Below are 25,856 nucleotides of genomic sequence, written 5' to 3' on the forward strand. Positions count from 1 at the left end.
AATGCCCTTAATTGCCATCTCGCATTAAGCAGGTGCTTAAACCCATCAGTGTGGATTGCGCAATAATAAGTCGACTGAGGTATTTCAAATGGCCAAATTCGCTCTTTGGGTGACATTGTCAAAGTGGGAGAATGTTGCCCAGCATGTGCCACTTTCTCTGTGGAGTGAATTGTGCCCACCCCGAGGAAGAAGTGTGAAAAGCCCACAAGGGCACTGGGCCCTGCCCTTTCTGTGTGTCTTCCCCACAGGGCGACAGATGCCGACTCAGACATGGGTAAGTCTCAGATGGCAAGCATGTACCCTAGTTGGTGTGGCGAAGGATTCCAGACTTCTGAGGCTGATATCATTAGTAACATTGAGTTACATGCCACCTGACAGGTACGTGTGATAAAGTTGCAAAGCAGAGCTGTTAGTGGGCTAAAGCACGAGGCAATTTCTGCCCACCCTCAAAGGGTACATACAACCAAAAGTAATAGGCCCCTCCCCCATCATGGCTGTAGGGGCCAGGTTCCAAATCAGGGCAAGAGTGCCCTCCAATCATCCATGCCCATGAGTAGGGTACCCCTCGTGCTCCAGGAACCCCGTTGAGCAGCCTCTGTGCTTTCCAGGTGATACTAACCTTACTTAAAGACAGAAGTCTAAAAGGTGATCGTTTAATTGCAGCTGGAAATTAGCTCCTGGTGTGATCAAAATGTCTTAACCAAGTGTGACATCATCCCCTTCATTTATAAGCAATATTTGTGTTCTCGCATTTCTTCATCCATGATTTACTCTTAGAAACAAAGGCAAGAGTTGTGTCTCTTGTGTAGGCATTAGGAAGGCAGTTGACAGCCTCTGGAATAATATGCCCATGTTCTTCCAATATTGGCTAGCTGTTGCCCTCTTATGGCCAGGTAGAACCATCATGGCAGTGGCTGGCAAATGCCTTTCCCTTGCAGGCAGAAAAGCGGAATAAGAGGCCAATTCAAGATATGGAACAAATAGAAGTTAAGACAGGCTGAGATGGTCGGGGTATTTGTAAAAGGGGGTGTGAGACGGGTTGGGTGCTAGCTCAATCTGAATTCTAGGTAATAAAGGAAAAAGCTTTCTAATTGAGCGCTACATCCTAGGCTAAGGGCAAGGGGCCTTGTCCGGTGTGTGAGGCCCGATTAGAATCCTCAACAAATTGGGGGCTTGTGCTAGGGATTTTGTAAGTGTTGCCACCCGTGGCAGCTTAACACGGCAGGCTAACCATCAACATAGTGATACTTTGTGTGGCTAGAAAGCTGTGTTACGCTGTAAAAAGCGCCTCCCAAACATAGACCCCAAGTACCAGGCCTGTTTATAAATTTAAAGCTAAATCAACGCCAAAATAGACAAAAAGAAACAGAATACAGATTACCCTTACATAAATAAATTAATAAAGAAAGAACACTTTCCAAAATTATCACAGTAGGGATAAATATGGCCAGCAAGCCCCTTCTGCACACATTATTTGTCAGGGGGGGGAATGGGCAGAGCAAGATGAGAAAGTCTGGCTTGAAGAAATGATGCAACAGGTCACAGCCATGGACATGGACATGTGGCAGGATGGTGCCCTGTTACATCAAGCTTTGAGCGAATTGTACATGACTCCAAAAATTAAAGAGGAGCAGATTAGAATTGTCAGAATCACAGCCTACATGTTTCTCCATATGGGAGTGATGCAGGCAAAACATGAAGAAAATAGAACTCTCGCACAAAACCAATCTGAACTCTTAACTCCAATAGACACTGAGCTAAAATTAGCATTAGCAGAACAAAAATTGCAAAAGAGCCAAGATTCTGAGGGCTAAATTGAGAACTACATCAAACAGTTAAAAGAGGACTTGCCTCTACAACAGCAAACTAATGTTGACCAAGAGGCCCAATTAAATGCCTTTAGAGTGGAGTGTCAAGAAAAGGTTAACTCTTTGGAAGAGAGTCAACTGAAATTAAAAGAAGTGAGATACAATAATGCCAGAGTAGAGCAAATGGCCATTTTACAGAATGAGATCAAAAAAATGGAAGAGGAGAATAACAAATTCATTATTAAAGAACTCCGCTTGTAAGCAGAATTTGATCAAGAACACCAGAAATTAAATGTTATCAAGCAACAGACGGATGACCTGGCTGAACAGAGGGGCACGCTAAAGATGCCCTATGACAGGAAGTGGACAGCCTAAAAATAGATCGACAGGAAAGAGAGTTAGGCCTCTAGAAACGAAATGAATTGAAAAATTAATATGAAAAGTTAATGGAGCACACCAGACGAGTAGAAGGTGCTCTGGAAGCAAACACCCAAACTAAAAATTCACAAACTCACAAGGTGAATCTCCTGCAACAAATATTGTCTCATTGTTCCCAAACCATACAGGCAGCACATAGAGACAACAAGCACCTCTGTGAGGAGAACAAGGGACTCCACAAGCAGGTGGCAGCTCAGGAGTGGGTCATAGAGGCTAGTCAAGCCCTGATAGCGGAGCAAAAAGCCCAGACCTTTGCCTATTATCAAGAGGGAGGTGCTGAGATGGAGAAACTAGGGAGGTTGGAGAATGAGTATTCCAGGCTAAATACAAACTTGAGGGACCCTGAACAAGTAGAGAGGGACAGGGCTACCCCTGATCCCAGTGTGGGGGCCTCTGTACTAAGGGACTCGAACCCATTTAATACTTTGTGCACTGCTGACTTCATGTCTACTGTTTTACAGGAGCCAGAAACCATGAGTCTTTCAGAATTAAAGAGGCCTAGCATGATGGAGATGACAGGGCAGCTCTCCTCAGAAATTGATTGACTGGCATCCCTGTATAGATACAAAAATAGTGTGGTTGATGTCTCTGGCCAGGAAGCCTCCTATGAGGAGAACGTCAGGGAATTAGATCTGCAGAAGCAGTATCTCCCAAGGGACCATTTGGTTCGATTTGCACAAAAACAGGATAAAATGAGGCCCCAAAAGAGCATTCTGAAGACCTCCACCCAATCAGGGCAGTGGGGGGATCCTCTGCCTACCCTGGAAGCAGGGAGGAGTCAGAAGACTACTCTCCTGTGCACCACAGGGGAGAAGAAACTAGGCCCCAGCATTCTTCGAGCCTTCACAAACTCAAAGAATCAGGGAGCGCCTAGGAGACCATGAGAGGACCTCAAACAGTAGCGCCTCTGAGTCTGAGGGTGAGTTGAATCAGGTGACACAGAAAAAGAAGGCAAATAAACATAAGAGAGCACTGGGGAAAGACCTCATTAGACAGATCAAGGCCATTAGGAATTTCATAACACTGTACCATAAAACGCAAAATATTCTGTTTGGGAGCATTTTGGACTCTGAACAAATGATGGACACTTTTCACCTTAAAGATAGCCAGAACTACATAGATTATGCCTAATGGATGTTCTCTCCGGAGTACTCCAGCTTATTTGCTGGACTGGAAGACCAAAACCATTCAAGATGGTCCACCTACAGGGCGGCCATCTTGAAACACTTTTCCGCCCACAGCGGCCTACAATTTGCAATGCGGAGAAGATCAGACCCCACAAGAATTTGTGCAGGAGCTAAAACGTGCCTTTGCACAAACCACCACGAGGGTGCGCACGGATAGCAGAGAGTTTATAACTACTTATAAACTTAATGGACCAAGAGGAAGCATATCACACACTCATCAGACTTTGTGTCTGGGCTTAAGACTCTTACAGTAAAGTTCCAGGACACTTAGGTGTTAAATTGCAAATAACACCTCCCCTCAACTTCAACTAGGGGTGTCATGATCCATGCCCCTGACCCCCTCAGGTATAACAGCACCCTGGCAGCAGTGGGGCTAAAGCACTTCACACTGGCCCCAAGGGCCTTAAAACTCTATCTGAAACATACATGGAGTCAGTCCTGGCGCCTTTGGTGCCAGGCTCATTATCAGGAATAAAGTAATACCAGTTTTGGACCTTAATCCAACATGGAGGCCTATTACACCGCTCAGTTCTTTAGAACCAAGCCATGCAGTGTAGTGTTTTGGGTGTGGCTGGGTCTGGAACTACTTGGCCTGGAACTACTTTACCTGGGCTATTTAAACCACACTAAAACAGCAGAATACACTTTGCGTTATTCTGCACTCCTGCAGTGTAACGCTCACTGTGTCCAGCTCCTGCTCATCCGCTTCTCCGGCGGCCCAATCCTGAAGCCCTAGATCTGGATTCCATTCATAACCTGGAAGAACAAGAACAGCATTAGCAAGCAAGAACACTTACCTGTGAAGTAACCAGTCTTGAATCCATCCTGCGCTTTGCTTACATCGCCCATCTCCGGAGTTTGCCGCAACCGGTAAAGGTAAAGAAGCAAAGAGAGCATTAATAACAATTGTTACCTGGGCAAGCAGTGAGTGTCGGGTATTGGCAGCATTCTACTGTGTTAAGACATCAGAATTAACCGGCTGCAAGTAAACATTTGGTTCACGGTTCTCGTGCAGGCAAAGCACTTGTGTATACTGGCCCTTTAAGGCGTCTGCTGCCGGGAGCCTAGAGGTTGGCATGGAAATGCTGGCGTCCTGCCAGTGCTTCCTGGTTCTATCTTGTACGCTGAGGACGTTTGCATACCTCACATGATTGACATTTAAGCTCCACCTTTTCGAGGGTCCGGCGCTTCTGAATCTTGTATTCTGGTGGCACTTCCGTTTTTTCCTGTTTCCATGCTCCTGTCACCTGTATCCCATTTTGATTCTAGTGTTTTGGACCCGGACTGTTTTAAGGCTTGCTATTTCCACTTGTCCTTTACTTGGTTGTCCTTCTGGCATCTCGACCTCGGACCGCATCTGGATTTGCATTGCCCAGCCCTTTGTATCCTGCTGCTCGCTTTGATTCTGGACCAGGGACCGCATTAGGATTTGATTGTTTTGCCCTTGTATACATTACTGCACGCTTCTTTTCTCGACCACGAACCTCATCAGGCTTTGCTGTGTCTCGTACTTTTGTACCTTGCTGTCCGCAACTGTATCGACCACAGCCTTCATCACTACTGGCATTGCTTAATCTCTTGTGCTTACCCTGCTACATTCTTCTGCTACTGGATCACAGACTTCCTTCCACAGCCTTCCTGCAGTGACTTTCGTTCCTATTGAGGATTTTTGCCCTCTTTTTGGATTATTCTGATTTTGACATTCATGCACATGGACTAGTGACTCATGCACACGGACTAGAGACTGCCTTGGTGTGATTGTAGGCGTCCGCGTGCCGTCGGGGTAGGTTTCTTGGATTCTGGTCTATTTTGTACACTTTTGGAAATTACTTCCCTGTTCTTGAACCTCCGCCTGATAACTCTACAAGGTTGTAAGGATTGCCTAGAAGATGCTGTCCCGGTTACCTCATCTGTCTGGTGATATCCAGTATCTCTCAGCTAGTGCCCAGGTTAGTGTTTGATTTTGTTGGTTCTAATCAAGTATTGTTAAGAAATGCATTGTCCTTACTATTGCTCTTCTTGCAGTTGCCGGGGGTCTTCACCTGTGTTTCTGGGATGCCTCTTGTCTCTTATTCTGCTTCCTGCTGTTCTGGGTACTTCGTTGGCATTCCATCGTTCCGCCAATCGACTATTCTGGTTGTTTAATCTATCAACAAGTTTGGTAGATTGGCGAGAAGAAATCCTCGGCTACACTACGAGTGCAAGAGCGCATCTGACATATTCAGAAGCTCATATAATAGATGTCAACGAGTCTTTGGCAGCCATCATGCAAGTGGTGGCTGAATTGCGTAGCGAAATGGCAACCGTTCATGCTGCCACTGAAAGAACATTGACGAGTTACAGGCAGGAATCCAGTCTACTGGTGCGTGGGTACCGTCCCCCGCGGTGGCATCAGGGTCTGGACTATCCTCTACCAGCCATGACACCGGTCCGGTGTACATGACAGCACAGTTTCCGCTTGCTCCACCAGAACGGTTTACAGGAGATCCCAAATCCTACAGAACCTTCCTGAACCAATGCAGGCTACATTTTCTATGTAGGCCAGCATCCTTTCCAGATTTAACCACCAAGGCCGCCTTTCTCTTATCGCACTTGCAGGGCGTAGGAGACACATAAAATCTGGGGGGGGGGCAGGGTACATCTTGGGGACTTTGCTTTATTGATTTATTTATTTTCACAAAATTAAAATTAAAATAGCAGTACATATTAAATTAAAAATATCACTGTATAAAACAAGAGAAAAGAAGAAAAGAAAACAGAAGAAAATTAAAGGATGCAGCAGCAAAGAACATGTGTTTGTATGTTGCATTTCTGGATTTATCATCTGCCTATGAGCTCATGGTAAGAGAGAGGAAATAACAATTACTTCTAGTGGGCCACAGCTGGGAAGCCAGCTCATTAAGAGGCAGATCACCTGTAAGTGGATTCCTGCCAAATAAAGGACTTGCAACCTTTTCTACCAACTGCAAGTTGCTACTTTTTTTGAGTGGGGCTAGGAGCCGTGTGTGTCTCTTGGAATGGAAGGATGGGCGTTTCAGAGAAAGAAGAAATCTTGTTTGTACCTCTGAGTAAGCCCTGTTATGGGAGTAAAGGGACCAGGTGTGTGATGTTGCTGCTTCTACTCACTGATGAGGCCCAACAAGGCTGAAACATGGGGTTGCTGTTGGTACTCTTGTTCAAAGGGGATTTGCCATAACATTTCCATGCTGGACTGCCCATGTGGGCGGGACAAAGACTGATATACAAATGGAGATTTCCCATCTGTGAAAGGAGCAGGGAGCAAAAAGCAGATGGCTGCAAACTCTCAAAGTGGTTAAAATCCACTGAACAGGTTATCATGCCGTGTTCTTTCGTGAGAGGGGCGCCTGCTACCTATTTTATATCCTTCACTGAGACCTCACTTGGAATTTGATGTGGTTGTTCCGGGATCTATGTAATTACGGTGAGAAAAAAAGAAAAAAAAAACGACTTCAAAAAATCTTTTTATTTCTTTGATTCGAGCAATAATATGCAGGGGGAGACCACCCCCAGCACCCTCTGCCCCATACCTTCCCTACACAATTACCTTTACCCACACTCGCCCGCACATATAACTGCTTCGAAAAAAGCGAAGAAAAAAAACACGGCTTTTTAGTAATCGGTATTTTTGCGCTCGCAGTAAACGAGTGATATTGACGCTCTTGGCTATGAATCACGTCAGCATTGAGGCACGCATATGCGTCAGATACCGTTCTTCCAGTAACTCAACAATGTTGATAATGTTTCTATCCTTGATAAACGAAAAGACTCAAAGCATTGACGATTTGAGAAATAAACACCTGATAATAAAACGTCAGGGAAATATAAACTACTATAACGCCTTGTATGAATTTGTTTGTGTGATGTATACAATGGTAGACGCGTATCTGCATTAGTTATGTCTACAAGAGGGTGCTCCATATGTACAAACTATGTATACTTTTTCTTGCAAATGTCTAAGATTCTTAACAATAATAGTGCCTTGGTAGCAAGATTACACAGTGTGCCTGTTCATGACTTCGGTATTTGATTTGGAAATGTCGATGTGAATCTGAAGCATTACATTGACATTGTCACCATCTGGTTCCACTGGAACGATGAGTGGAAACGCGCAGAACACCAGACTGCTGGCTGCAAAGGGCTGCCATGTATGCCAGGGGAAACTGGCAGCACTGGGTAGCGTCTGCGGACGTGAGCAGAGGTTACCATATGGCTGTTCGGAAAAAGTAGGTTTCACTCAAATAATCGGTAAAAAAAAGGTGTGTTAAACTTAAAATATCTCCCGACACAGATTATCAAAGCGTAGTAAACAAAAATTAAACTCGTGTATTTACTGTGTTATCTCTTTATGATATAGACAGGGCTGCGATTTTCATTCAATATAGGCTTCAAATAATGACATTTTTATGCATGCTGTGGTCGTGGGGTATCAAACCCCAAGACCTCTCCCCTGTTCACAATTACTGGACAATTCGAATTACCCAAAAAATAAACACGGCACTTCATGGATGCTGGAAAAGAAAGTGGCAGGAAATGGCTACACTATGTGTCACTCGAATCCATAAGGGTTCCAGGATGAAGCAGTGACACAACTTCTCTTCTGTTCCGTTAAACTGTATGGGAGTCGCCACCTGCTAATGCACCAATCACATCAAAGTTGGGTCCGATTTCACCAGTGACTTCACAATTACTGCTAGCGAAGAGCCATTAAGAGTGGTACCTACACACAATACACAGAATTAAGGAAACTGAGGATTTCTTGAGGTTTCTGGAGCTCATCTCTGGAAGTCAGCGGGACATTGGAGATAAAACAGAAGGAGAACAGTTGTTGGCAATGCCAACCGTTTTGGCTTTTGTGCAGGCCTGGGCAAAGCATTTGCCAGACACTGGCGTAATGGAACCAACTGGCCATTAATGATAGCAGTTGAAAAATGGTGTGAGTGCCTGGGCATATAATAGCAGGGTCTCGCAAATACCTAACGCCTAAATACAAACCAAAACTGTTGGCTTTGGCAATGCTTGTTTTTTTACCAGGCTTCAGTGAAAGACACGCACACTGATTATAATTCAAGTGGCTGAAGAAAGACCTGCTGAAGAAATGTTTATTACATCAATAGCATGTTTAAAGCATGTTTAAAGATCCAATTAAGCCATTAACTCCCAATAGATCCTTTGAAAGAACAGTCGGGCTCTTTGACTGCAGATCCCAGTGGGGTGTGTTTTGGGCAGAGATGGCCTGGACATGGGTGTGAATGACCATAGAAATAAGGCCATGGGCACTCAATCATCGGTAGGTAAATCACCAAACAAGACCTATAAACTTAATGTCCTTTCTCATATGCTATCTCCCTCCAGCTATACCCCAATGCTATAGTTTCGGCTTATAGTTGGCGCTTCAGCGCCACATAATTTGCCGAAACTAAAAATGGGACTGAGTGAAAACCATTACCAAAATCAAGAACTGTGCTTAATGCCAGTCAAGCTTTAATGAACCAAATGTATTTAATTCCATGCTTAGATCTTTTTACTCATTAAGAGTTGAACCTGTTCTCAATTGTATGTAAATAAATAGCATGTTAGTGGTCTCCCCTTGCAAATCCCTGATGCAGGACTCCAGCTTGCTAGGAGGAGGGCAGGCTCCATGCGCAAAACGCCTGCAATCAGTCCCTCCACCCAGTTTCCCAGCACTTGAATCTCTATTCCTGGTTTCTAACTGGAGAGACCAGACAGAGTTCCAAGAGCCACAGATCTGGAGTCACACCAAGGAGAAACCTTTTGGAATGTGGAATGTGGCATTTTCCCCTGCCCTTATTCTCCAAATGGCCTGCGTCACATGCGTGGCACACAGACCACTGCAGAAAACTCTTGGGGGAATCAGGCAGCAAGTGTGTGCCATCTCTGAAGAACAGTGGCCTCCCCATGTGACTGTAGAGTCTCTTTGCTATTAGTATGCTGGAGAATTAAGTAAGTCAGTGTAGTAGTAACCAGCCATTATTAGTTAATCTCTTACCTGGGTGTTCTGGTTGGGTATTTGCAGCACAAGCGCCAGACTATTGTAGTCAAAGTTGTCATCCAGAGATATGAGCGCGCCGTGCACGCCGCTCTCGACAAGGTGATTTCCGTATTCTTTGAGTCCAATGGACTGAATCCACCGTATCACTTGGTCGTTTGTCCATACCAACACATCTAGAAAATAAATATTATAATAAATGGTAAAAGCGGCAGTGCCATCATTGAGGTTTAACACAAGAACAAAATTGGTTTTGAACAAGATGGGAACAAGTCAAGAGGACAACGGTACGAGATGTCAGTATTGCAATATCAGCATTAGGCACGGACCGGTCTGTACGGTAATACTAAGCGGACCAGCCCGGCAGGCAGAGAGGGCCCATTTTGTGAACCAATATCTGTCAGTCTGCTGACTAGTGCATTGTCTAGCTGTAGTAATGTCCTATGACACTGACCCACTGTACACTAAAAAAACATGTTTGCCACAAATGATACCATAATTGAGTCCCCAGGGGTTATGAAAGGTCATGAACTAAGAGTTGCGATTGACGGCCCTTTTTGTATTCGATTCTTTTGTATTATTTAGTATATTAAAAAAAATAGTGTTAAACAAATCCAACAACAAATCATCCTTTATGTATAACTAGCAGGTGTACCAATTCCCACCTCAGTCCTATTTTGAAGTTCATTCAATGAACGAATATAGATGATGATGTTGCATGGTTGTTTGCGTTACCCGAATAACAATGGAATTGATTCCAGCTAATTTGAGATGGCGCGTTGAGGTTGCTGCGCAATCTCATTATTGATGTCCCAAAGTACAGCCGAGGCAAAAGCGACCTGAACATACATGCCGTACATGTAGGGCTGAATCTTGTATGCTAGAAGTGCCAAACCCGAACGTGTACAGCTGAAGCATGTAAGCTTTGTACTGTTGAGATTGCATACATTCATCAACTTCCGTGGGAAGTGAAGTTCCTGTAATCATCATGAGAGATTTGCCACAATGTGACGGACAATGTCATTGCAGACACTATTGAGGAGAAGTGCACTGTTTCCTGTCACTGGCATCTCGTTAAAACTGAGTGCCGCTAATGTCATCTAGAATGCTGGAAGTGTGGCCGGTGCAAGCATTGCAGACCACTAATACATTTTACATTATCCATACCATGTACCTACCCACATGGCAAATTTAAGGTTTGTAGCATGTTGGGAAGTATGCTGAACATTTCGAACAGACACACACACATTTCCCTTTTATATAGAGAGAGATTTTCTTAGTTGTCTGTGTATAGGGAACAAGCATGCAGTCATCCTTACCGCGAGACCCACCTAAAAGTCTGTGCATAGAGCAGCTCTTAGATAAAGTAGTGACTGGTTGCACAGCCATATGGTCCTCACACTCAACATACATATGCTCCAATGTTACAACATTTTAATGTTAGGGTGAGTGTTTACTTTTATACTGACACATTAAATGGCCATCCAATTAAGCCCTTATTAAGGAATTCAAGTTACAGAGATAGTTGTCAAACTTAAAGATCTGTGGTAATTCTTATGTTCCATAAATGCACTTTGATATTGAACAAAGCAGGCTAGGACTCTAAGATATATTTTTTTCTCCTTCCCATTTTCACAGGGTGTTCGAAAAGAGTACAATAGGAACATGCCAGACTGACAATCTCGGAATTATTAACTTCTAGCAGCAAATATTTTTTGGTTAGTCTCAGTTTTAATAATGTATTACGCTCATTAAAACGAGATTAATATTCTTAATATGACTACAATGCCTGCAAGTCATTATAAATAAACATTGTACAATTTTAAAAAGAGCCAGTTTGCAATGCTGGTACAAATCAGTATTTTTTTTTTATAGCTGCTTTTGCCAATAAATAAAAATGTAGTTCCTTCCATTGTCTTCCCAACTCCAGCATACCAAAAGATTTCTGTTTTTTTTCCCCCTCTGGGCATGCAATGGCTTGGGCAGTTCTAGCAAACGTGGACCCGACTATTCAACTCTCTCCCACATAGAAAGAGACAAAGAGAGTATGAGAAAGGGATAGATAGATAGATACAGGTGGAGAGAGAGAGAGAGAGAGAGAGAGAGAGAGTGCAGAGAGCGAGCGTGAGAGCTAGATCACCCTATGATTTGATGGGTGCAGCTAGTAAAGCATGACGCCCCCCCCCCAACCAACCAACTTCGACCTATCAAACAATTCATCAAGATACTCAAACCACCTTTGCAATAACACCAGGGTTTCAAGAACCCAGCCAATTGAAAAATCTCAACCACCCTAAAAAAAAGCAAAAATAAAAAAGTAACAAGCTCACCTTGCCCACGATAACCCACCTCGTCGAAGCCAAGTGTCCAACACGTAGCTGGACTCGCGAGAACCCGATTTTACCTTTCAATTTACTTTAAAAACGATGGCCAATGGACACACACAGTTCAAGTATTTCTCACGTACTGAGTACATGATGTTCTCATTGGCCCAAATCAACCATACTCATTGTGAGTTGCGGCTTTTAGAAATAACTGGAGTGAGTCAAATATCACTGAAGGCCTGTTCTGTGGGGCTCCTTTGGAATCTGTTCTTCACTTCTTGCTGTTTTGTCCAACTACAATGATCTCTAAAACCAATTTTTAGACAGAAGTGTATTCAGAGGGCCATTGATGCAGAGGGCCTATGTGAAAATACTGGAGCGTTACATCTATCTTTAGATAGCTCAGGGGCAACGTGCTCGCCTTGGAAGTAAGACGACACGGTACAACACAGGTATGATCCCCGGGACCACGATTAGAAAGCTTTGGATATCAAGCCTGTTATAAATAACCAATTACATTTACATGTAAGTGGTTACCCAGGCTAAGAGTGATCCGTACCTGGGCGGACAAACCTGTGTAATTGCATTTTAATGTGTTGGTTCTGTTCAACTTTGATTATCATTTCAGACTGTAGGAATTTGTGTTTGTGTCTATTGGATGAGATTTGCTTCATTCTTTTAAACTTCAAAATGTATTTAATATGTTCTTATATTGCAGTGTTTTTGCATGTTTTATGGAATTTGCTTTGCTGGCACGAATGCCGAATACAGCTTAAATATATTGTTTTCCTTTACAACAGTGCATATGGTTAAAAATAACCATTTATACAATTTTGCTTAAATCATCACCATGGCGGTCATTAGAGTCAAACACCGGTGTCTGGAGAGCAGCCTGGTTGTCATTCCATAGCTGCTTAGGACCATTATTGGCCCCCGTCCAGTCCTGCATTACTTTCATTGTGTCATTGTGGGACTCCATTTTACTTATCAACTCCAGACACACTCCTTCTAGTTAGCCTAACGTCGTTTTCAAAAATGCATTAGTGTATCTCGCCGGTGCAACGTTACGCTTCACATGGGCCCCTTTGTCTAATGGGTTTATGTCTGTGTCTCAGTTATGTATGATCTGTCCGCATATGTGCTATGTCAGTCTGTATGACACACATAATTTTACATTTGATAATAGATTTTAATGCACACTATGTATTGCATTGCTATTTTGCCAGTAAAATCGATTGAAGCTTGTTTTTTTTTTATAGCAATCATACAGCACAGAGCCGTGTGAGTGATGTGAAGCAAAGACAGGTGGGCACGCAATCTGCCCACTCTAGAGGGCACCATGCCAGGTCTGTGTGTCACCACCAGAGACGCTTACACCTAGTTTTCAGGTTGCTTAGAATCCCCTATCACAGAAACAAAAATGACCCCAGAGCCACCCTCCTACCAGAAGACTCCGCCTGGCCACTGTATGCGAAACAAAGCATGCCAATGGTTTCCACAGAGACACTCCACAATATGGTCCCCTTCAGGACATTGAGCTCAGCCTTGCTCGGTGTACCCCATTATCTGTGAGATATTAGTGCACTGGGGTTGCTTGGACGACGTGTTAATCACCTGCCTTGAGCTATCCAGTCAGATGATTTTACCGTTATGATGGAACATTGGCAAGGTCAGGCCAATGTTAACTGCCGAGAAGCAAGCTGCACTTCATGGAGCAAACCGAACAAGCCAAATATGTTTGCAGGTGTCTGTGTTCACATGCATGTTATATGGCACAAAGGGATGAACTGCCCTCACGGATGCGTCCTACTCCAATGGGGCAGACGTGCTAATAAACAATGGCACTGAAGCTGGCCAGTAGCCAGGCCAGTGATCTTGAGTAATCTTCCCCCCTTCACTGTTGCTCTTAGCTTGTCTGCCTTTGCTAGACAGGGTATGCTCAGGCGCGGGGCACTGCTGCACAGAGAACAGAGCTGCCTCCTACCAAACTGCTACTAAACCAGTGGAACGTCAGTGATGAGACTTTTTTGGTGAATACCATTTTAATTATGATGGTGAAACTGAACCTCATTTTTATTGCATTTTGAATTTGGGTAAATACTTTTTTTGATGCATGAAGAGCATTGTGGAATTGTTACTTTGAATGGTTCAATTGCAACATAATCTTTTTAGTGTTGGCACACTGCATAATACTCATGAACATTTGTATATGTTAAGAATACTAGGAGGTCATTTGACTACACCAGAGTGCATAGAGGTTACCGGTTGGTGACAACAGGTTAGATGGCTATTGGCGTTCTTCCCTGGAGTCATTAGTGAGAAGCACACTTGATACAGTGATCAGGAAATCACGCAGATCCGCGCACACTTAAGCAGCAGGAAAGCTTATAGCAGACCCAGCAACAAAGCGGACAGGCACCACTTACTATATAGAGGTGGTACCGCACCTGAATTGACTGGTTGTCCTGAGCAATACAAGGATTTCATAACTGCCTCAATTCCGAGGTAACTCAGTAAGGGGCTCAGTCCCAGGTAAACCTGCCAATTTCTAAAGGCTATAATCCCAGGAGTGATTTTATACGGGCACAGTACCAGGTAAAACTGTGTTGAATAGGTTAAGACCCCAAACCCGCCTTAGCTGTGAAATACAGTTATTATTGACGGGAGCAGACCAGGTGAACTGCATTGACCCACTTCTATCCCAGTGGAAGGATAAGTCATGATGAGTCGGGGAGATATTAACTCCAGTGAGGAGTCGGACATACCACATAGTAGTAGGATAAACCCCAGGAGGAGTCATGGGGTACAGAGAGCAATTTGCGCTGGTTCTGGGCCACTTAACAAAAGTCTGGGCATAGTGGAGTAGTTGTTAGCATTCTCTCAGGGCATGCAGGAGTTGAGAAAGAGAGAAGCTTTCAAAGAAAAAGGGGGAAGAAACAAAACCAGTAGGGCACACAGGGCCCATACCCCCCGGGTACGGCACGCCGGAAGCGTAGTGGCAAGAAGAGGGTGAGGTCATGGGGCAAACACGAACGCAACAGTTCAGAGGACTCTGCAGAGGAAATCTTGCAGAGCAGTCTGAATGCATCTGATGAAAGCACAGACGAGACAGCCAAGTCCTCATCCAGCGGTGCTAGAACACACAAGGTTAAGAGAAAGAGACAGGCAGACGATGAGGAACTGGGGGAAGAGTTTGATTCAGACTTTTTAGTACACCCCAGATCCTCCGAGTGGGATCCATCAAGCAAGATAACAGCTCATCTAAAAAAGAGACTGAGGGCCCCTTTAAACAAGGAAGCCAGGAACACAATGAGGGCAGAATGCCCCAGGTCTCTGATACCAGAAGATGTAGAAAACACACCTGAGATTGATGAATGGATGTTCACCTTCATGGGGAGATATGGTAACGATGTCAAGAAAAGCATTGATAGAAAGCCAAACAGAAGAAGGAAGGGGGAGACCTAGACATTTTGTCAAGTTGGGCACAGAGACAATTTGCTTGTTAGGAAATGCCAATAGTGCTATGGCAACTGAAAGACAATGGTCTATTTTGGTAAAGATTGTCCCCAAGCTGGACAAGATAGCTACATCTGAAGCTGCAGCAGCGGCTAAGGGGAAATTATTTGGTGAGGCGTTCATTAAGGATATGGCGATGTTCGCCAATAGTTACTCCACATTGGACATGGTGCAAGTCTCATTGAAGATAGTCTTTGGCAGAAATGTTTTCGTCTGGGGTACCAGAGGCAGGGGCGACTCGGCCAGCTGGTATTCCTCCTATACGTCCTCTACTAACAGAGCGAACTGGAGAGAACACGAGGACTGATATCTCAACCCTTTATTTCCATCAAGGGGAAGAAATCGAGGGAGAGGATGGAGTTCCAACGGAAAGCAGCACAGTAATAATGCAGGTAAGAGTGATGCAAGTAGCATGAAATACTCAGGCAGATGCCAGAGTCCCACATGTGGGAGGGAGAGTGACGCAGCACATAGACATGTGGAGAGAGATCTCTGTAGATGCCTGAGCATTGTAGACAGTAATGGGTTTCCAATTGGAAGTTCTTACAGATACCGGCATAGGCACATTCAGTGAGACCAATCATTCTGAACAAAGAAAGAAGATCTATGTCGAAAATAAGCCATTGCTCCAGCATCTGCTGTAGCAGGAGTTTTCATAAGCAATATGTTTTTGTTTAGAGGCAAACACAAAGTGAGACTTGTCCTCAACCTCATGGCGTTGAATGCATTTCTGGTCTACAGACATTTCAAGATGGAGGGAATCCATCTCTTGAGGGACATCCTACAGAAGTGAGACTAGTTGGCCAGAGTGACTCTCAGAGACACATATCTGACGATCCCCATTGCACAGAGACAGCATCACCTACTCCAGTTTTTCTGGAAGGGACAGAAATGGGAGTTTACAAGTCTCCCGTTCAGGCTGGCATCAGCACAATTGTGGTTCATCATGCTGATGAAACTGGTGGGTGGACAACTGAGAGAACAGGCCATCATATTAATGATATATATGCCGATAAAGGGACCTGCTGTTAGAGCAAGTGATGATCACGACCGACTAATTACATGTCAGGTTCAGGTGTTTCTTTTACCACTTCCGAGTCACACCAATCCTCCTCCTCCTCACCTGTGAGTTCTGATTCCAAAGTTCCACTGAACCTTTTCTTCCACTGTTCTTCTTTCTTCTTTCCTTTTTTTTTGAGGATGGGGTCTGCCCCAAAAGGAAGCCACCCTCACCCCAGAATAGAAGGTCCGGGGGTCCCACCTCCGGTTCAGACCAAAGGGGAAAAAGCTGTAAGCACAAAAAAACCCTTTCCGATGGTATCTGGTGGTCTTCACAAATGCAGAAGGGATGATCCAGAAGTGCAGGGATGAGATGCTGGTATGGTATGCAGCAAAGGAAGGCAGTGGAGGAGTCAGGTCAAGAGTCCCGGGGCGAACCAAAAAGACAGACAAAGAACGGCCCGTAACTAAGGACGAGAGGAGAAAGAAAGAGGGAAGGGAAGAAAAAGAGGGGAGGAGACCTAGAAATCTAGAGGGAGCCCGCGAGAGCCAGGAGAGCCAGAATAGGCAGACTAGAGAGCCCGCAGCAGGGAAGAGCAAGCCGGAACAGAGGGAGAGGGAGGGGCCACAAGGGCCGAGAGAGAACACTTACGAGCGCTCCAACCCGAAAGCCTGACGCGAGTAGGTTGCAACTCGGAGACTCAACCGCGTTGGAGCTGCTAAAAAAAAGGCCTTCCCCGGCGGTCGTCGGAAAGACTAGACCGCAGCTGAGAGTGTGGGGGGAGGAGACGTGGCAGAGCGGTTAATGGCCGCTGTAGCGCCATCGGCTCCATACACGCCAGCTAAGGCGGCGTGTGACAGTATGCCCCCCTCCACGGCCTACACCACCCGGTTTACCCGGATGGAGTCGATGGAACCGCTGAGTCAACCTAGGTGCATGAACATGGGACTCGGGTTCCCAAGAGTCCTCAGAATGAGGATACCCCTTCCAGGCCACTAAGTATTCAAGCCGCCCTCTCCGATACCTGGAATCCAGAATACTCAAAACTTCGTACTCCTCGGGGAGAGTCGGTTGGCCCACAGAAATGTTTCCCCTTTGTTTGTAAGGAGTATCTGGATCAACAGGTTGGAGAAGGGAGGAGAGAAATACAGGGTGAATCCGATGCATGCTTTTAGGGAGTTGTAACCTAAAGGCCACAGGATTTATTTGTTTGACAATCTTGAAGGGACCCAGAAATCGGGGAGCGAGTTTGGTCGGGTGAACCCATCGAGGTAGATACTTGTTGGAAAGCCAGACTCGGTCGCCCACCTTCCAATCGGGACAGGGTAGACGCGATCGGTCAGATTGCTCCTTATACCTCCTACTAGATAAACATAAACTCTGCTGAGCAGACTTGTGAGCGGAGGCTATCTCGGCTAGATGGGATTCAAGCGTAGGGATATTGGAGAAGGATTTAAACATGGGAAGTAATCCCCGTGGGTGTTTCCCATAGGTGCAGAAGAAAGGACTGAGACCTGTAGCTGAGTGTTTAGACTTATTATATGCAAATTCTGCAGTGGGTAGGAGGGCCACCCAATTGCTTTGCACACTGTTAATGTAGCACCTAAGATATTGCTCAAGAGAGGCATTAAGCCGCTCCGTCTGACCATTAGTCTGTGGATGAAACCCTGACGAAAGGGCACGTTCAATCCCCAAACGCTGACACAGCACTGCCCAAAATCGGGAGGTGTATTGACTACCCCGATCGCTGATAATTTTCTCGGGCAACCCATGTAGCCTGAAGATATCCTTTAGAAAAACTTCCGCCATTGCTGAAGCGGATGGCACTCCTGGTAGCGGGGAAAAGTGAGCAAGTTTGGTAAAGGAATCCACAGTAACCATCAGACAAGTACAGCCCTGAGAGGGAGGTAAATCTACAATAAAGTCTGTTGAAATATGGGACCATGGCTGAATAGGCGTCTCAGGTTTTTCAAGAAGGCCATAAGGTTTATGGGTCGGGTTCTTATTCCTGGCACAGGTCTGACAAGATCTACAATGTCTTTTGATATCCTGCGTAAGAGTGAGCCAAAAGAAAGAACGAGAGATGAGATCTAACGTACCTCGTACCCCTCTATGACCAGCTGTCATATGGTCGTGACCCCAACCTAGGATCTTCAATTGTAGGGTTCTAGTGGGGATGAACAATCTCGGTCCAACTAACAACAATCCATCAGACCATCAGACCTGGTGTTGTTTGTTCCGAGGTATTCTTGCTTCCGATTCGGGCTTAGTGACCATTCTGACCTCTTGGAGAAAGGAGGAAATCAAGCCCACAATACGGTTCCTAGGAAACATACTCAAGTGCGGGTACTGTCAGCAGTTCGGGGACATCACGCCTAGATAAGGCATCTGCCAGACTTTTTAGGGTACCAGGAATATAGGTAGTGGTGAAGTCGTATTGACTGAAGAAATGTGCCCAGCCTGCTTGTCGTGAATTAACGCATTCCATATTCCTGAGGATCTGTAGGTTCTTATGATCCGTGCGTAGGGTATACGGATGCGAGCTTCCTTGTAGTAGGTGTCTCCATTCCTCGCAGGCAGCCTTCAATGCCAGTAATTCCTTCTCTACCATGGAATAATTTCTCTGGCTAGTAGTGAGGGTCTTTGAAAGATAAGCTACTGGATGTTCCTTCCCATTTCTGACCTGAAAAAGAACAGCTCCTAACGCCCTAGCCGATGCATCTGCTTCTACAATGAAGGGCTTGTTTTGGTCTGGCTGGCTCAAGACCGGAGCTGTACAGAACTTCTCTTTAAGCGTTAGAAAGGCTTGGTTGGCTTGTTCCGTCCAGAGATAGGGTTGTGAAACTTTCTTGAGAAGGGCAGTAATCGGTAAGACTATTTGGGAGAACTGACCGATAAACCTCCTATAGAAGTCGCCAACCCCAGGAAGCGCTGAACCTCTTTAAGGGAAGCAGGAGCAGGCCACTCCAGGATGGCCGAAACCTTCCTTGGATCTATGGTGATGCCTTCAGAAGAAAGGATATACCCCAAATACGGAACAGATGTAGCATTAAAGAGACATTCCTCTGGTTTAACCTTCAAGTGTTGGTATTGAAGACGGTTAAGTACTGTCCTCTGGTGCTGGGTGTGTTCTTGTTGTGTGGATGAAAACACCAGAATGTCCTCAAGGTAGACTATGGTATTCAAAAAGAGTAAATCTGAAAAGAGACGGTCCATGAAGCGCTGGAATATGGCCGGTGCGTTGACTAATCCAAAGGGCATAACCCTATACTCGAACAGGCCGAAAGGTGTTCTAAATGCCGTCTTCCATATTCATCTCCTTCTCTGATACGGAGGAGATGGTAGGCGCTACGCAAATCTAATTTAGAGAAGACTGAGGTGCCTTGTACTGCCTCTAGGATGTCGGAGATGAGTGGCATAGGGTAGCGATCCCGAATAGTGACCTTATTAAGGCCTTGATAGTCAATACACGTTCTAAATTCCGATGAATCCCGTTTGGGTATAAAAAATAATGGGGCTCCTGCTGGGGATCGTGAAGGTTGTATGAGCCCATTAGTCAGATGAAAGTCCAGATAGGCGCGAAGGACCTTCTTCTCTACCAGAGATAACGAAAACATGCGCCAAAAGGGCACCAGAGCTTCCGGTAGCAGCTCTATGGCGCAGTCTTCCGGACGGTGTGGAGGCAGATCCAGAACGGGAGTTTCCTTGAATACTTCTTGGTATTCTGACAGTTCCAGAGGAATACAACAAACTTTGCAGACATTCTTATGTTCAGGAGTAAGGATTTGTACTGATTCAACTTGCGGTTGTGTAAGACAGTTCTGTTTACAAAAATCCGATTTGAATGCCATAGTGTTGCGGGTCCAGTCTATGGTTGGATTGTGCTTCCTAAACCATGGAATTCCGAGGATAATCGGGAAATGAGCAGCCCTGATAAGATCGAACTGCATCTGTTCAGAATGTTGAAGGGTTGTCGCTGTAAGAATCTCTGTAGACTGGGTAATAGGTACGGAGGAAAGTGGGGTACCATCAACTCCTTCTACCTCTGAGCATCTTCACGTTGCAAAAGAAAGGGTGAGACCTTGTTTGTGGACCCATACAGTGTCCATGAACACCCCTGCTGCCCCACAATCAAGCAGCGCCATGGTGGTTAGTTCTGCGTTTCTTGTCCTCAGCTGGATGGCCACTATCATGAGGCATGCATCCATCGTTGCGACTTGAGACGAAACAGTCACAGTAACATAGGGACTAAGAGTTAGACCTCAGATGCTAGTCCCCTTTAGGTCCGAGGTCGGTCGTTTCCCACCCACCTAGGAGGTACATCTGGGCAGTTTCATAGGAGATGGGAATTTGATCCGCAATACATGCACAGTCCGGAATCTCTCATTCGTTTTCTCTCCTCAGGTGTCAAAGGGAGCCGAGCGGTCTCAATCTGCATAGGTTCTTCCTTATGACTCAAGGATGGTATAGGAGGTAGTGAGGATGTCCCAGGGAGATGGGTGACTGGGGACTTATGCTTCCTCCTTTCAGCTTTTCGTTCTGAAAGCCGATGTTCTATCTGAAGTACTATCGACATCAGATCCGATAAGGTTGTGGGTCGAGCGATGCAAGCAAGCTCGTCCTTAAGTTCCTCCCTTAGACCTCGGCGAAAGAGGGTATACTGGACCTGTTCCAGCCACCCTGCTTCCGTAGCCAGTCGCTTGAAAGAAGAAATATAGGATAGTAGATCACTGGATCCTTGCTGTACCTCGAGAAGCTCTTCAGCCGCTACATGTGTGATGTTGGGTTGTTCAAACGTCTGTTTAAGCAAAGACAGGAAGGCTCCATGGTCTCGGATGACCGGGTTGTTGGATGTCACCAAAGACGTAGCCCAAGCCAGCGCATTTCCGGTCATATTAGACACCATAAATCCCACCTTAGAGTGGTCTGTGTAATAGGTCTGCGGGCGAAAGGCGAAATGGACAGAACATGCTTCCAGAAACTCCTTCAACCGTTTTTGAGCTCCGTCGAACTTGCCCGAGGACAAGGCCATGGGAGGCAAATCAGATTCACGAGATTCTCGGTTGGCAACCAGTTGCCTAGGGTGGCATTCTCGGCTTTAACGTTCTGCAGTTCAACATTCATAGCCTGCACTGCGGCTACCAACTCTTGAAATTGCTCAGGAGTAGCCGTTGACGTTTCTTGGCGTTGCAAACTGTCAGGTTCAGGTGTCTCTTTTACCACTGCCGAGTCACACCAATCCCCCTCCTCCTCACCTGTGAGTTCTGATTCCAAAGTTCCACCGAACCTTTTCTTCCACTGTTCTTCTTTCTTCTTTCCTTTTTTTTTGAGGATGGGGTCTGCCCCAAAAGGAAGCCACCCTGACCCCAGAATAGAAGGTCCGGGGGGCCCCACCTCCGGTTCAGACCAAAGGGGAAAAAGCCAAAGGCACAAAAAATCCCTTTCCGATGGTATCTGGTGGTCTTCACAAATGCAGAAGGGATGATCCAGAAGTGCATGGATGAGATGCCAGTATGGTATGCAGCAAAGGAAGGCAGTGGAGGAGTCAGGTCAAGAGTCTGGGGGCGAACCAAAAAGACAAAGAATGGCCCGTAACTAAGGACGAGAGGAGAAAGAAAGAGGGAAGGGAAGAAAAAGAGGGGAGGAGACCTAGAAATCTAGGGGGAGCCCACGAGAGCCAGGAGAGCCAGAATAGGCAGACTACAGAGCCCGCAGCAGGGAAGAGCAAGCCGGAACAGAGAGAGAGCCAGGGGCCACAAGGGCCGAGAGAGAACACTTACGAGCGCTCCAACCCGAAAGCCTGACACGAGTGGGTTGCAACACGGAGACTTCCGGTTTGGAGCTACTAAAAAAAAGGCCTTGCCCGGCGGTTGTCGGAAAGACTAGACCGCAGCTGAGAGTGTGGGGGGGAGGAGACGTGGCGGAGCGGTTAATGGCCACTCCAGCGCCATCGGCTCCATACACGCCAGCTACGGCGGCGTGTGACAGTACAACAGTTGAGATTTCTAATCAACTGGGAGAAATCAGAGGTAGTCCTAGCTCAGTTGAGGGAGTTTCTAGGATTTATACTCGACACCGAACAGGGAACACTCAGTTTACCACTAGGAAAGGTAAACTCAATCAAGAAGGAAGTCAAGCACATCCTGACGAAGGATGTGATATCCCTCAGGGACCTAGCCAGATTAGTTGCTCACCTATCATCCTCCAGTCAGGCCATATTTCCAGGCCCCCTCCATTATCAAGCACTGCAATGACTAAAAATACAGCACCACAGAGAGGGTCTGTCATACAAACAGAGAGTTCCAATATTGCAGGAAGTGAAGATGGAGCTTGTGTGGTGGTACCCACAGATGGAGGCTTGGAGCGGGCGAGCGATATTTGGGCCATCCCCGGACAGTATTATAGAATCGTACGCCATCCGATAGGGCTGGGGAGCCCGGTGCGGCAACATGACAACAGGAGGCAGATGGTCGGTGGAGGATTTGGCTCTCCACATCAACTGTCTGGAGTTGTCTACGGGGTCATTTGCGGTTCAATGCTGGACCCAGGAGAGAACCAAATGCTGTATACTACTCAAGATGGACATTGTTCCCACAGTCAGGTATATCAATCGCCTGGGCAGGACAAGGTCTAAGGATTCTTGGCATCTATGCCTACAAAGGAATGTCAGTGTGACAGCAGGACACATACCAGGTATTCAGAACCAGGTGGTAGACTGGCATTCAAGATATCTGAGGGACTGCAGTGATTGGCATTGGGACAAAGTGGATTTTGGAAATCATGAACCATCAGGGTTCTTGCCAGATGGACCTGTTTTCCTCGAGACTGAACAGGAAACTACCAAGATTTTACAGCTGGAGACCGTATCCCACAGCGACAACAGCAGATGTGTTTATCCAGGTGTGGGGCCCAGATTCAGAAAACACATTCCCTCCTTTCGCCATGATCCTAAGGGCACTGGCACAAGTAGGGAGAGATAAGATTAATCATGATAACTCTGGATTGGAGTGGAGAGGACTGGTTTCCGGACCTATTAATGGTCTCTTACGACAACCCCCTTTTGCTTTCCCAGATGGACTAAACTATTCAAAGGCCACCATGCGACTTTCATCCGCTAGTTCGGATGGGGAATCTGAACCTAATAGCATGGGCGATTTCTGGAGACCCTGGACTAAGCCATGACTTCAGGAGAAGCTCAGAAGTACATTGGGAAATCCAGGGCTCCTGGAACTAAGAAAGCTTATAAAAACGCCTGGTCAAAGTGGCATAGCTGGTGCCTGGAGAGGGGCATCTATTCCGTTCAAACAGATGGAATTCACAGGGTCAATTTTCTGGCCGCCTTGTTGGTACATGGTAAAGAAAATTGGACAATCAATACATATCGTTGAGCGATTTTGGAGGAGGCATGAGAGGGTGGAAGCTAACCCAATAGGGGAACATCCTCTAGTTTTCAGACTAATCAAAGGGCTAAAGTTCATAATGCCAGCAGCCACAAAATAATCTCATTTGTAGGATATTAAATAAGTGCTGAAGTTATTCAAGGCGTGGCCAGACAACTAAGACTTGTCCAGGAAGGCTTTATGGGCGAAGCTGACTACAATGATTTGACTCATCTCGTGCAGAAGAGTATCGAATGTCAGAGCACTGGAAGTTCACAGAAATTTCTTTTAGCCGACAGGCTTCATCTTTTATGTATCAAAAAGGACAACAAACGGGTTCAGGATGGTTGAATATTCAGCCTTCCCAGAGCAGCCTAAACTATGTCCGGTTAGATGTTTGTAGTCTAAGAAAGCATGTCATTTATAAATTATAATTGTTCATTTTTAACATGCTTAATACCAGAGATTGGTTTCTAAGCACAGGACACAGGATCGGGATTTGAACCTGTGTTGTACTGCGTAGTCTTGCTTCCAAGACAAACGTGTTGCCCATGAGCTATCCCCCCTCACCTAAGAAAGGCCTGCAGGTGAATCGCAGTTTCTAATTGCCATGAAGAAAACCTTTACAGCAGTGTGTTGAAGCAGAGGTGTTTATCCCAAGGACCCTGGCCGGGGACCCTTCTCATGTGGCCTGGGAAAGGCAGATGCTTCCTGATCCTGTTGGTGGTGTTCTGCACGGAGATGGCATGGGGCCTCAGGCCAGGTGGATTGGGAGAATCATCTAGCTAATTTCCCTTGTAATCCCACACTCTTAAGGGCCTATTTTAAAACTGAAATCTTGAAAGAAGAAAAGAACAAGAACGTTAGATGCTTCCAGTGCCATCATTCCTTAAGTACTGGGACGAGGAAGAGGAGCTTAGAGGTGCAAAACTGTGATGTGCAGGCTAGTGGTTCTAATGACCCACACCTGAGCAGGACATTTGAACATATAAGGCCCCTTCAGGTGTAAGCCATTAGAAGCAGAAGGAGAAGTGAGCAGCAGCAGAGTCGTAGAAGTGAAGACTTCCTTCTGCCGAGGATGCTGTGAGGGGTCAGAAATGTGAGGTGGAAAACATTGTAAAGAGTTTACAAAAGATTCCATTTTAGTAAAGTAAAAAGGAAGGATAAATGCCTTACTATCCCTGCCCTGATGAGGATGCCCCTGCCTAAAGTAACCCTCTAACAAAGGATATCTGTCCCTCACACTTATACATGTAGTAATAAGGCAATGCATGGCAGTTCAGAGGCAATACAAATCTAACACTCTTAGTTTAGTTTAGTTTAGTTTATTTATTTGTACTGCGCACCGAACCCTGGGGTAGCTGGGCGCCGGAGACTTAGAAACAGTTACAGCATGGCAAAAATATACAATACAGACTGTGATAAAACAACAACGGTGTAGCAGACCGGGTTACAGGTGGTCAACAGAGGCATGCAGAGAGGAAGTGCATTAAGCAGCGTTTTTGTTGGAAAGCCATGTTTTTGTTTTGGCTCTAAAAGTCCAAAATGAGGGTTCTGCTCTAAGGTATGGTGGCATAGCGTTCCATAGTTTGGCAGCTAGGACCGGGAAGCTGGCGCCACCTGCTTTTTTTAGGGAGAATTTGGGAACGGAAAGGCAATGTGCGTATGGTGTTCTAGTTGGTCTAGTTGAGGTGTGGTTGTGGAACTTGTCTGCCAGGTATTTGGGTGCGTCATTAGAGCGGCATTTATGGACGATGACGAGGGATCTGAGGGTGATTCTGTCTCGTACTGGGAGCCAGTGAGCATCTTGTCTGAAGCTGGAGATGTGGGCGTTTCGTGGGATACTGAAGGCGGCTCTGATGGCATTATTTTGAAGTACCTGTAGTTTGTTCAGGTTGTGTTCTGATGAGCCAAGAAAGAGGGTATTGCAGTAATCAATTTTTGAGAGCACTAACGCTCTGGCTAGTGTAATGCAGCTGGAAGGTGATAGGAAAGGTTTGCAGGCGTTGATGAGCTTATTGGTGTAAGCTGTTGAAGAGGCAGTTGCGTTCACCTGTCTTTTGAGCGAGAGAGTAGAGTCTAGATAAACCCCAAGGGTTTTAATTTCTTTGGCTACTGTGATTAGGTTACCGTCTATGTTGATGGACGCGTAACGGGGGTCTAGTTTGTTTAGTCG

The 25,856-nt window shown here is 45.8% G+C and overlaps 1 protein-coding gene across 3 annotated transcripts in view; it reads right to left on the minus strand.

Moving 5' to 3' along the window:
* Positions 1 to 25,856, minus strand: part of PPFIA4 (PTPRF interacting protein alpha 4) — a 3,167,227-nt gene that overhangs the window by 535,843 nt on the left and 2,605,528 nt on the right. For all 3 annotated transcript variants that reach the window (XM_069633679.1, XM_069633678.1, XM_069633680.1), the window contains one exon: positions 9,462 to 9,637. In XM_069633679.1, coding sequence (XP_069489780.1) covers positions 9,462 to 9,637 — 176 coding nt within the window. The remainder of the gene's footprint in view (positions 1 to 9,461; positions 9,638 to 25,856) is intronic.

Source organism: Ambystoma mexicanum, chromosome 13 (genome assembly GCF_040938575.1).
Source record: "Ambystoma mexicanum isolate Mex_15411 chromosome 13, UKY_AmexF1_1, whole genome shotgun sequence".
NCBI classification, from domain to species: Eukaryota; Metazoa; Chordata; class Amphibia; order Caudata; family Ambystomatidae; genus Ambystoma; species Ambystoma mexicanum.